This window comes from Apostichopus japonicus, chromosome 13, assembly GCF_037975245.1.
Source record: "Apostichopus japonicus isolate 1M-3 chromosome 13, ASM3797524v1, whole genome shotgun sequence".
Classification (NCBI taxonomy): Eukaryota; Metazoa; Echinodermata; class Holothuroidea; order Aspidochirotida; family Stichopodidae; genus Apostichopus; species Apostichopus japonicus.
In genome coordinates this window covers 4,919,272-4,931,586 of record NC_092573.1, presented here as the reverse complement: position 1 = coordinate 4,931,586, position 12,315 = coordinate 4,919,272, and the positions used below count along the sequence as shown (strand labels likewise).

General features: G+C 37.1%; 1 protein-coding gene across 2 annotated transcripts in view; it reads left to right on the top strand.

The window, feature by feature from the left end:
• The first annotated feature begins 1,033 nt into the window (after positions 1-1,033).
• LOC139978478 (sugar transporter SWEET1-like) overlaps positions 1,034-12,315 on the top strand; it is a 47,114-nt gene continuing 35,832 nt past the window's right edge. Inside the window, exons 1-5 of one of the 2 annotated variants that reach the window (XM_071988744.1) lie at positions 1,034-1,356; positions 4,722-4,824; positions 6,064-6,141; positions 6,866-6,989; positions 8,944-9,105. In XM_071988744.1, the coding sequence (XP_071844845.1) occupies positions 4,757-4,824; positions 6,064-6,141; positions 6,866-6,989; positions 8,944-9,105 (432 nt within the window). In that variant the 5' untranslated portion in view covers positions 1,034-1,356; positions 4,722-4,756. The remainder of the gene's footprint in view (positions 1,357-4,721; positions 4,825-6,063; positions 6,142-6,865; positions 6,990-8,943; positions 9,106-12,315) is intronic. The other variant, XM_071988743.1, reaches the window with a different exon arrangement.

The following is a 12,315-nucleotide window of genomic DNA, read 5'->3' as shown; positions in this document are numbered from 1 at the left end:
TTGTCTCCAAATTTCAACCTGTACTATTTTTTATTTTATCTCAAACTTTTCTTCGACGTTATAATTGATTTCTTTTCATGCAAACTATAAAAACAAAAAAACATACTTTGACAGTGTTTTAATTCAAAATTGCAACTATTTTATTCCTAACTTTCTTCGAAATTCTCAAACTTTCAACAACTTACAAAAATAAGTCAACATGTTTCAGTAATTGGTTAAGATAACAAAATAATATCTTATCCAAAATCAGAAAAATGTTGGATTGCTCAGTTTCCAAGGGCGGCGGAACCGTTGGGGGGGGGGGGCACAGGGGGCACGTGCCCCCCACTTTTTAGGAGTCCTCAGGGTTAAAAATGTGCCCTTTTTCTACATAAAAATTGAGGTGTGTCAAGTTAGCAAGAGGCCAGGGAACCAGAATGAACACTCGGGAAGGGCCGTTTCCGGCCATCTGAGGGGTTTGTAAAACCAAAATTTTTCTTGTACGCTCCGCGCCAACCGATGGTGGTGCTCCGCTCAGATAGTCGTGCATACAACTTTGCAAATCCTGGCTACGCCCCTGACTTTTAATGAATTTATGTGGGTCAAACTCAAAGCTATTTCGAATGGAAACAATTTGTTAAGATATTAACAAGAAATAAACTTTAATTCGGAAGATTCCTACATTAGCAACTAGCATGATTTCACCTCATTTGTCTCAATAGAAAACTTGTTCCTTGTTTCCCAATTTGCACATTGGATATTGCAGTGCTAGTATGCATATTTTCCTTGGGGGGGGGGGGGGGCGTTGATGGAGTGATGTGTATACGCAAATAAGATAATACAATAAGAGTTATAAAGGGTACTAAATATCAGGCTACATCAGTCCAATCGAATTTCTGCAAAGTGCCCTTTGATGTCGGTGCCCCCCCCCCCCAGATTAAAAGTGCTTCCGCCGCCCTTGTCAGTTTCTTTAACTGAGCAATTGAACAATTTTCTGCAAAAGGTTTAATTGACAACTTATCAGATCTCGTGAATTCAACATTTTTCATTCCAACTGAGCAATTGAACAATTTTCGAATGTCGAATTGACGAGATTCGATAAGTTGTAAATTCAACATTTTATGTTTGATTTATTTAAGGTTGACACTGCTGTTTTGATTAGATTATTTCATCATCCTATGATAAAATAGCAAGAGTGTTACATGTGTTGCGAGAAACCACAATGTCAGTAATGGTCAAGTCCATCGCGGCCCCTAGCTAGCGTAGCATACCTTGTAGAAATGCGTAAACAGTTGTGGGGAAATTAATATTTCCTCTCGAGCTAAGAATTGAGTGAACGCTTGTCGCGAATATTCCTTCCTCCGACCAAACGAAAGGGTATGCATTTTTTAAGTCATGTTATTATATTTAACATATAAGCTGTCTTTTGTAATTTCAGGTCCATCGTTAACCCAAAAATGATCCAAAGCAATTTCGGCCAATACGAAAATTTCCTTAGCTTTTGCCAACAGCGTATAAACCAGTTCCACGATAATGATATGTCGCAAATGTAATGACAATGGCCACATGGCACTATCTATTACCGTAGGCATATGCCTATGTAACACTACTGCTTTTGTATGTGTTTCTACGTCAGGGCCCACAATACCCGTCAGCCCCACTTTTTAAGGTTTCAAGCCCATTATTTGTTCAGAATTTGAAAATTCACATTTCTCGTGAAATAAATTCACACATACCCATAATGTTGCCCAAATTTTCATCTATGGGCAACCAGTATATAGACAAACCTCCTTCAACCCGGTCAAAATTGCACGAGTAGAGGGAAGTATGTGTAAGAATGTTGGTTAGGGAATTTTCTAAAATTCAGACACAGTAAATTTATTGGTGCATGGGCGCAGGTCAGTCTCGGATAATGGTGTCTGTTCTCTGATACTATCTGAGCGGAGCGCAGCCATGGGTTCGCGCGTAGCATACAAGATTTTTTTGGGCAAATATACCTTCCAGATTGCCATATCTTACACTTCCCAGACCCAATGATGCTCCCAAACCTCCTTAAGTTTTAGATCTCATGGCTTAGAAATTTATTTTGGGGAAATACATGGGCGTGTGCAGGAAATAAAATCAGGGGACAAATAATCCAAGTAGACTTTTGTATACGATGGGTCTGGGATCCTCTCCCAGAAAACAATTATAGACTGCCGCAAATGCGATTTCTGTCCTATATTTAACAACTGTTAATAAATATTATAAAATGAGAACTTGACGTGAAGTTAGCTCAAATTGGCAACACATAGTGTGAGTTGTTAACGATTGTTTTGTTCGCACTCGGCCTGTTTTGCTGACCACAATTTACCAGTCTCGTGTATAGATTATGTTTCACATGATTGAATGTGTTAATACTTCAGCGGAGAAGTCACGCCTAACAGTGTCAATAGTAATAATTCTCGTCTTATAAAGCATGTCATTTGCACAATGCTGGATCAAACTGCGCCAAAGTTTAATACAGAGGAATTTTAAATGCAACGTTTGGTCAAGACAACTTGGTGGGGACACGGTACTGTATAGCATGTCCCCGCCACTGAAAAAGTTGGTGGGGACGTGTCCCGCTGTCCCTGCCAGGATCTGCGCCCATGTATTGGTGTACAAATATTGAAACCTCTTTTAATGGCTACTATAAAACTTCGTTGAAGGAAATGAAAAAATACAAGATATTTCCGAAACAGAACACTACAAACATAGACAGTTTGGAGGCTGTTCATCCTGGAACGCCATTTTCATGCTCACTGATATGATGTGATATCTGCTGTTTGCTTTTTAAATTCGAATAAAAGAAATGAGACTGAAATAAATAACTTTATCTGTTTATTGGCAATGCACCACATTTTTTTCATTTCGAAAGACGCACAGTTTTAAGTTCATTACACACTGAAGGCTTCGATTCTCCATTTGCCTTCAGTTAAGGGAAGATCTTGGGATTTTTATCCCTATAGATATCGCTAGATATCCATACAGTACAGTGTCTTTGGGGTTTCTTGGGATTTTTTGGGGACTGAACTTGGGAAATTGCCAAATCGGGAGAGGTCACACTCCATGTAGGTCAGTGCAAGACCTCCAGAGGTCACTAAAACACAACCCGATCACTTGTTTTCGATGAAGTGGTGTGTTGCCGGATTTTGTAAAAGTCTTGGTACTACGGGCGAAGGTCATTAATTAAGTTTCGTAACTCATCGGGAAGAGATTAGAGGGGTGGGCGTAGGGTTGTTGGGCGCGCGTTTTCATGCAGATGGGAACAATCTCAAGAAGTGATGGGTGCATCCGCCCCCTCCCCCCTGCAATGATACGCCCTTGGATCCACTACATGATATTCACAGGGAATGTGCTCAATTCTCAAATCGCATGCTGAATTTAATTTTTTGATTCATAGTATAAGTTACGGTACTAGGTTTGGGGTAACAATTAGCATCCAAGTCGGGGTGTATAACATTTTATTTCTGAATGGCAGTGTTTCATTGAAGGACATACGTCTAACTGTGCAGTTCGCATAAAGAACCTGGTCTAATACCGAAATGCGCCATGTTCCCCGACAACTCGATCGAGTTCAAGACCAGCCACAGTTGGTTTCATAGCACAATTGTACAATTGTTTAAGGTGTCCATACACACACGCCTCATGATATACTATATATAGTATATATATATACATAAGTGAGAGAGGAAAAATAGAAATGTCAAAAATGGAGTTGTCGGTGTAAGGGGTAGGCTGAGGTGCACGCCCCTTCTGAAATCCTTGATCCGTCACTGGCTACCCTGTGTATAATAGGGATCAGCGCTGTAATTATGTCACTGTTCCTCTTTCTCTTCCCGTTATCTTGGCATTTTTCTTCTGCTCCCTCCTTTTCTCCTTTGCTCCTTTTTCTCTCTTCTTTTTCTTTTCCCTTCCTTCCTCCTCTTCCCCCCCCCCTTTTTCACTTTTTCTCTCTTCTCTCTTTTTTTTTCTCTCTTTTTTTTACCCCGGGGGCGCGCGCCCCAATGCCCCCCCCCTGGATACGGACCTGACAGTAGAATAATAATATAATGAGTATAAAACATGGTATGCAGAGAATAGTGAAACTCATGATAACATAGCTGATGCTTTCAGTCTAACACATACAGTAGTACTGTCTTTAAATTGATCTATGTTCACCAATTTTGCTAAATTTACCAATAGCAGAAAGTAAATTATGTTGCAAACCAACCAGCATCAGGTGTGTTTGTCTTTTCTAGCAATTCTGCTTTAACCCTGCCATAAACTTGACATGTTTAGTTTCCATAGTATTGTCTAAAGTCTGTGAAAATGAGCATGCAGAATGCAACTAAACAGAACAGAATATTCTCTGCCCATTGACAGTTACAGTATATATTTGTGAGTATTCCCTCCACCTCTCTTTCTCTCTCTTCTCTCTCTCACCCTGTCTGTCTGTCTGTCTGTCTGTCTCTCTGTCTGTCTCTCTGTATGGTATGTACTGTAATGTATTTCATTACACTTGTCAAGCAACTTGAATCATCTCTTATTTGATGTTAATATTAAACTAGTTTTAAACTAGTATTAATATATATAGTTTATAAGCTATACAAAATTGAGAATTAATAAAAGCAGATCTATTAAACTTTGTTAGCTTTCTTTCTGCGAACTTCATATCATATATCATATCACGTCACATGATATCACATCATTTAGTTTTTTTTATCCTCCTTTTAATGCAGCTATTCATCAGCAGTGTGCCTTTGAAGAGGCAAGGATGGATGCAGTAAGCATCCTTTCTCTGGCTTGTATAACAGTCACCATCATCAGTTTCACAGCTGGGATGTAAGTATTTGTGTTGTACCTGATAGATTTCAGTTACTTACATCACAGTAGAGTGGTGAACTGGGCAGTAAATTAGGACAGGCTCAGTGATCCAACTGATGATGCTTTGGAACAAACAGCACATTGGTTCTTGTGTTGGAAGTACTGTAGAACCTTTGATGTCAAAGAGGAAATTGACATCATGAGCACCTTAACCTCACTGCACCATCAGTACATTGAACCCATCAGTGCACCCCTGAGCCAATCTGCCTTTTGTACAGTAACTTTTAAGGAAAATGTTTGGAAATCTGTACCTGTGATCAGATATGATCAAATAATTTACCACTGAATTCACTTATAAAAGTTACACTGTACGGTATGTATCAGATTTGTTGGGGGCAACTTCGACTTTTTGTATGTTTTGGGAAAATTTGAGGCAAAAATGTACTTGTTTCATTATCATATACATTACGTATTCATGTTTGGAAAATTTTGGCAAATAGTATATTTTATCATCTATGGCCAGTTGACACATTTTCAGGCATGAATTTTCTTTTCCACAGACTCCTGTGTCAGCTTGTGTACTAGATTTCCACTTTTCCTGAGAAAAAAACAAACAAACAACATCTAGTAATTAGGACCTCATTAATATCTTGTGCCAAATTCAGTTTTCTTTGTTCAAAAAAGTTGCAGTTCTTCAATATGTGATAATTGACTTAAACCTGCTGCCCTGATTCAGTGTGTAATTTATTAAATATTAGTTACACAGAGCAAAGTAGTAATGGTCGTTCAAGATGACCTAATGATGTAAATGCATACCCCCAAATAGGTAAAATGATATGTTGGTATCATCATCAAAGCTGGTGTTCTATTCACCAAACTTACACATCTTTCCTACAGTGTACATATTGCTGTTCTATTCACCAAACTTACACATCTTTCCTATAGTGTACATATTGCTGTTCTATTCACCAAACCTACACATCTCTACTACAGTCTAGTTGTCTGAGGGGCAACCAGAAAATTTCCATAAAAAGTTTGCTCAGTATGTCTGTTGTGTAAATATGGTAGTTTAAGGCTAGGTTTTTGTTGTTTTAATATTGGGAAAACTTGTGATAGTAAGCACCAATGACATTTGCAGCTAGTGTTCAAGTTTACTTTAGTCAAGAGATGTTTACTGACCATTCAGCCAGTCAGCTACAGTATGTTAGTCCTCTTTGTAAATTACTGTCTTTTCTTATTTCTTTTCATATTCATCAGGCCTGATTTTATCATAATTCTAAAGAGAAAACACACAGGAAGTACTCCTTTTCTACCATTTCTGATGGGATTTATAACGTAAGTACACCATTAGTTTAGGGTACTTTATGTAATTCTAACAAGCTTTCTGTGTGATAATTGCAATGCTGTCTTAAAACATTCAAGAAATTCAAGAATTTTGAAAACATGTCAAAAGATTCAAAGTTTAGATGAATAAAGAACAAACCTTAAATTAATATGAAACCCTCTGAGTTGTATTGATTTTAAGTTGTCAGTCCATATGTAGCAATAAAAGGTTTTAAATAAAATAGCACATTGTTAAGACTAGATTCTGGCAACTCTTCTTGGATTACCACCTGCCGTTCTCCTACAACCTCTGTGCATTGCCCTAAATTGACTGGACTCTGACTAATCAGAGCGTAATCTTGATAGATAAATGTCTTCTTCTTTGTTTCTTCATTCAATATATACGCTTACCAATGAAGCATTAATTCTGATGGAGTTTGTTGTTCTGAAAGGGAAGTTACAGAGTATTTCAATTTATGTAACTAGGCAAAGTGGTCATTAAGTTTCAGTTTTTTCCCCTTAAAAATTCCCTTTGCCTCTTTATTTGTTACAAGAATGCCATCAAGTGAAATCAAGTCATGAAAATTGTTCATGTGAGTGAATTAAAAGTCTCAATGAGGACTTAAAAGTCATATTAAGACATAACGTGAACGTATAGAGTGTGTAAATGAACAAGAAACACGAAAGTGATTGGGAAATACAATATTAAATAACATCTTTTCTGTTTTACCATCAGTAATATCGGATGTCTTTTGTATGGAATGCTTAAGTGGGATTTCACCATACTAGTTGTGAACTCTGTTGGAAGCGTTCTACATGTATTCTATGTGCTAGTCTACCTTTCTTATTCGTCAAATAAGGTAAGTTACTTTCTTCTCTTCATCAGACATCAATTTTTTCTCAGGTATTGGTGCAATTTAAAGTCCATCAGATTGGCACATCTCTAAAAAGTTTTTTGCAGAATGTAACATAATAAAAGAAACTGGTTTAACTCAAAAGGTATTAATTGTAGCAAAATTTATAAAATAAAATAGCTTTAGTTTCTCACACAGATTGCAGTGCTCTTTTGTAACTGAACAGTCCTCATTTAATAGGAATCTTGACAGAATTATGCATGAAACAGTGGTGGACTTAAGTCTTTTAGCCAATCATGGGTTTCAATAGGGCATAAACATCACTCAAGAAGTAGTTGGTTCCATTTATAAAATCAACTTCGACTTACCTTTACATTTACCCAAGTAACTTTCTAACTACTCAATTTGTTTGAATCCTACTGGTTGCAGTATTTTGATTAACTGTTAAAGATGGAAGTTAACTGGTGTAATGCCATATCCTACCAGCAATCTTACAATGTCTCCCTCATTTGTATCTTGTATGTCAGTTGTAAAAGAATTGTAGGCTTAGGGCAGGGATTCTCAATTAATTTTTCTACGAGGACCACAGAATAACATGAGTTGAAGCAAAGGGGCAGAGTGAATCAATATCTCTGTAGAGCAATGTGTTGTACTATAGTCTTGGCTTCACTTCTGATTAGCTATTTGGAGCTTCAGTGCTCTTTAGTAATAATATGTACTGGAGGTTTGTTTTATTCCAACAATCAATAATTGTAAATGACTTCCCATCATAGTAGCCAGACTCCCTCAGTTTGCAATCTGTCCAATCATCAAATCAGTTTTGAACTGTTTAATACGATTTGGAGGTGTTTTATTCCACCATTCAACAGTTAACATGGTTCAACATGGTTAACAAGTTTACTATAAAAGATACAAATTTAGTTCCTTGTTTTTAGAGTGAGCATGCAAAGTAAATAACCAACAACAGACAATCCTCCCTTTGTCTTTCTTTCATCATTGTGGTATTATGTCACCAAACCATGCAAGCACTGTCTTTGTTTAGATTTATACTGCCCTCTATATGCAGTCTTAACTTAGCAAGGGTTACTAGCTGGCAAAAAATTGTGCTACATTATAAGTATTTAAATGCAAGTAACTGCTGGGAGGGGTTCTGTCTGGTTAAGGATAGCAAATATCCTATGGTAGTTTGATATCTCTTGTGAATTCCAAAATTTAACACTTAACGTATTTGGTCATGTTTTCTTTTTGTAGAACTTTAATGAAGAATATTAAAGAATCTGGGTAGCCTCTGTCAAGTGAATTTGATCTCTAACATAAATATAATATTTTGAAAGTTTGATGGAAGTGACCATACAATTTACTTAATGTTTCAATTGTACAAGACTTTTAATACAAGAAAGTTAGAGAAATTTATAAGAAATTTTAAGTAACTTCTCCTGATCTATAACATGTGGTAGTTTACAAAATGTCATTAAACTTGTCTCTATCTTAGTGTTTAATCATTTTACTTTCACTTCCCTTAAAGATACTTTGAGTTTGTGCTCATCAATTTGTTATTTCTTGCCTTTGTGACATTCAAGACTTGTGTCTTCAATTTTTGTTGCATGCCTCTTAATACTACCTGAAACACTCTGCGATTTATTAAAATCTGTTTACTATCTATCTATTTACTATGCATCAAATTTGTACACAGGTTTCCTGCCAATATTCTACGTGGGGCCAACACAACCGTAAACTATATTGAAGTCTGTCGTCTTGTATTACAATTTACATGTTTGATTTCATTAAATTGGTCTACTGTTTCATATGCAATCCTTTTCCTTACACCGAATGATCTCTTTCAGGTTAAATTCGTGATTAGTTTTTAAATTGACATATGATATTGTTTTTGATCATTTACATGAATACTTAAGTTATTCAGCTGCTGTCACCTATTGATCCTCTTCTCCTATTTCAACAGTCAACTTCCCTTAGACAGTTTACCATTGCCACCTTGCTGATGGTGGGTTTGTATCTGTATTTGGCGCACGTCGTCGTAGATCCCAGGAGAGTTGAGAGTCTCTTAGGGCTGGCTACCTGTGTCCTGATATTATTTGCCAATGTTTCTCCTATGGCTGAGCTGGTGAGTACCTTGTTTAGTCAGTTAATGGGTTGTCGTACTTCGAATTTGGGGATACAGAAAGATGACTTTGCACTGAAATGGTACTTAAATAGTTACAAGCAATATAAACCATCAATGACTGTTACATGAATCTATAAATCGGTGAAAGTCTGTTTTGTGGAGCATGCTCTCTATGTAGGGTGTAGTGAAAGAAATATAATGCATTCATTTCTTACAAAGGAAATAGTACGATGTTTTGTGATTCTGATTTCACAGAGGTGAGGAATTTTCAATTATTTAATGACAGCAATAGTCTGTACACTTTCTTGCATATGCAAGTCACAGCCTAAAGATGCTAACCGTGGGTTTACTCTGATTGAACACCTATTAGGTTTTTCTAAAACTTTATTAAAAGCCATTTCATAATTCCAACTATGTGAATGAGTGTTATATGTCATGGTCAGCACAAGTGATTGATAACCACCTACCAGCACACAGAAATAAATTGTACCAATTATTTGGAGATATAATAGAAAACAGAAAAGGTTTAATCTGTTTCTATAAGTAAGTTGGTTTGTGTCAATCTCTTTCAAATTGTTTGCTACCACATTTCATCAATCATTGATCATGAGCAGTATAGGGTCTTACATGCTGGCCATGGTTACCATTATGAATTAGGGCACAGAGCCAGAGGGCATTCCACCTCACACAAAATTAAAAAGATGTTGTTAGCACAACCCTGCAATAAGAGATGGGCTTCCATAAAGGGGCAGGGAGTGTGGGGGGAGAATCAAAGTAAGAAAAGAGAAAGGTGCTCTCTTGTTAATAATATCCACCGCTCTTAACTGTTTACTTCAAATCAATTCAAGCAGATACCTAACTGTATATTGCAAGCTAAATGATCCATTAATAGTAAAATATTTAACCTGGTTTTTCACTTACTTCTACATTTCTTTTATTTGGGTAAATATTGGGCTAAAATTTCATCTGGTGTCACCACCTGATCGCACTGTACACCAAGTTGATATATTACACAATACAAGAGGTGTAGGAACTGGGAGAGACCAAGGGTAAGGCCATAGCAGGGTCTTTACCTCTAAAAAAGACAAGAACAAAGGTGAAGCTAATACATGTAATTTACCTACTGTAAGTTACAATTTCAAGGTAATTCCCTTTGATTTATGCTTTCAAATTTCTACAAGGAAACAAAACAATATATCTCAATTGCATAGTGTTTCTGAGGGCTTCGTTCCCTGGATCCTCACTGGGGCTTTGAAATACATTCCAGTGAAATTGAATTCCTCTCTGAAATGCATGGTAGTGCTTTAAAATTGCTACAAGAGGACAAGAAATGTCTGAAAACACATGTAGCTGAAGTCCCAATGGTCTCCCACTAGGGCTTACAATGCATTTCAAAAACATTGAAGTAATCCTTCTTTCAGACAAGAAGAAAGACGGGAGTAACTAAACCAGTGCAGTAGCCCTGTGCCGGGTGAACTGGTGACAAGTAATGAAAGAAAACCACTAAAATAGTCAATAAAATGTCTCCCGATTCCCACCCTATTCTCCCAGTCCCACCTGATTCTCCCGATTCCCAGAGTGTCCACAGCTAGAGGTGCGAAATATAAAATGTGCTCACTTAAGTCCAAATCATGGCTGGGCTTGTGTGAATGCAGACTTGCCTTGGGGTCCATTTCTATTGTGCAACGGACCCTGTTGCTTCTTGCTACACCTTTCATGAATTTGATTTCAAAAGTTATGGCTTCCCATGGTTTCCCCCCCAGAAACTCACCCGGGCTTCGAAATACATTTGAAGGTTAATCAGGTTAACTAGTCACTTTTAATTGTAAATTCTTTAACCGGTTAATGCTTTGGACTGCTGATCAGTTTTAGAAAACCCTGAAGTTTGCTTTGCCCTCCTCTGAAAGCTTTTCTGCAGATGCCTAGAATTTAGACCAGCTTACAGGTCTAATTTATAGTCAAATTATGCCTCAGAATGCAACTATAATTTAGTTGGCTTTAATGACCCTAGGGCCAAATGGTCTCCTTATAAAATTGTGGATCGGCCCCTGGAGTTGAGGGACAGTTGTCCAAAGAACTTTCAATAAATTGTGCCTTGTGACATTTCTTCCAAAATGTCATCCAGTATTAGTTTATTAGAGAACAAGTGAAACCTCTCTCTTTATTAGCTTGATTGTTTAAATAAAACAAATGCTTCTTCTGAGCCTCAGGTTTTGGACATTATTAGTTTGACATGTTATGAAAGTTGCAGCAGATTGCCCAAAGTCCTGGCAGTTGTTCTGATACCTAAACAACAATTTATATATGAACAAGAAGGAAAGGAAAACACTTCTTGGTGTCGTGCAATGTATTTGGGAAAAGGTTTCTAGCCCAACGGTTACATTAAAACAGATCTTTTAGTTGCCTTGTTTGGTTGCAGAGAATTGTCCAATTCTGCCAATTTTTCCCCATATGTCTATGTTTATATCGCAATTAAACATACTAGACAATAGGGCTCTCTGTCGTAATCTGATCCCTTGAAACTTGACAAGCTATTGAACAGTTTTAACAGCATGGGGTAACAATGAGTACATACAGTACCTGTCAGTACCAGTTTGTTTGTAATTATTGAAGAATAGATCATTTGAAACATGCTAACTGGTTTATGCACCTCAACTTGCATTATTCTTAAACAGTTTTTCATTTGCTGAAACTGCATAATCTGAAACATTGAACTTGTCGGTCACACAGCTGGTGTGTATCCAATTTCACTAGACATGTGTGTTCACATGCTGGTGGGTACCTCCATACAATCATGTTACTGTATGTTGATGAATAGATCTGTAAACAGTATAGATCACACAACTAACATTATCCAGATCTGTATATTTACGGCTCTGTTAGGACCAATACAACAGTTCTTTACCATGTGTTTGAAATGTTGCAGACCCCCATTTCTCAAAGGACAGTTAATTAGACAGTAATCAATGATTCCATTGGATTCCAAAGATTTCTTCAGCTGTAGACTCTTTTCAAACTTAGTATTAGTCACTTGTAAATCACTTAGAGACCAATAATCAAAATACAATCAAAGAAAGACACCCATCCAGGGGGGTGATTTGCACAGTTAAAAGTAGGTTCAATTGATTCATAATCTTTCTTTGCATCACTATGTCTAGGTAAGTACAGTATCAAAACTTACAGTGAATAAGTACACAAAGCCTTACATAG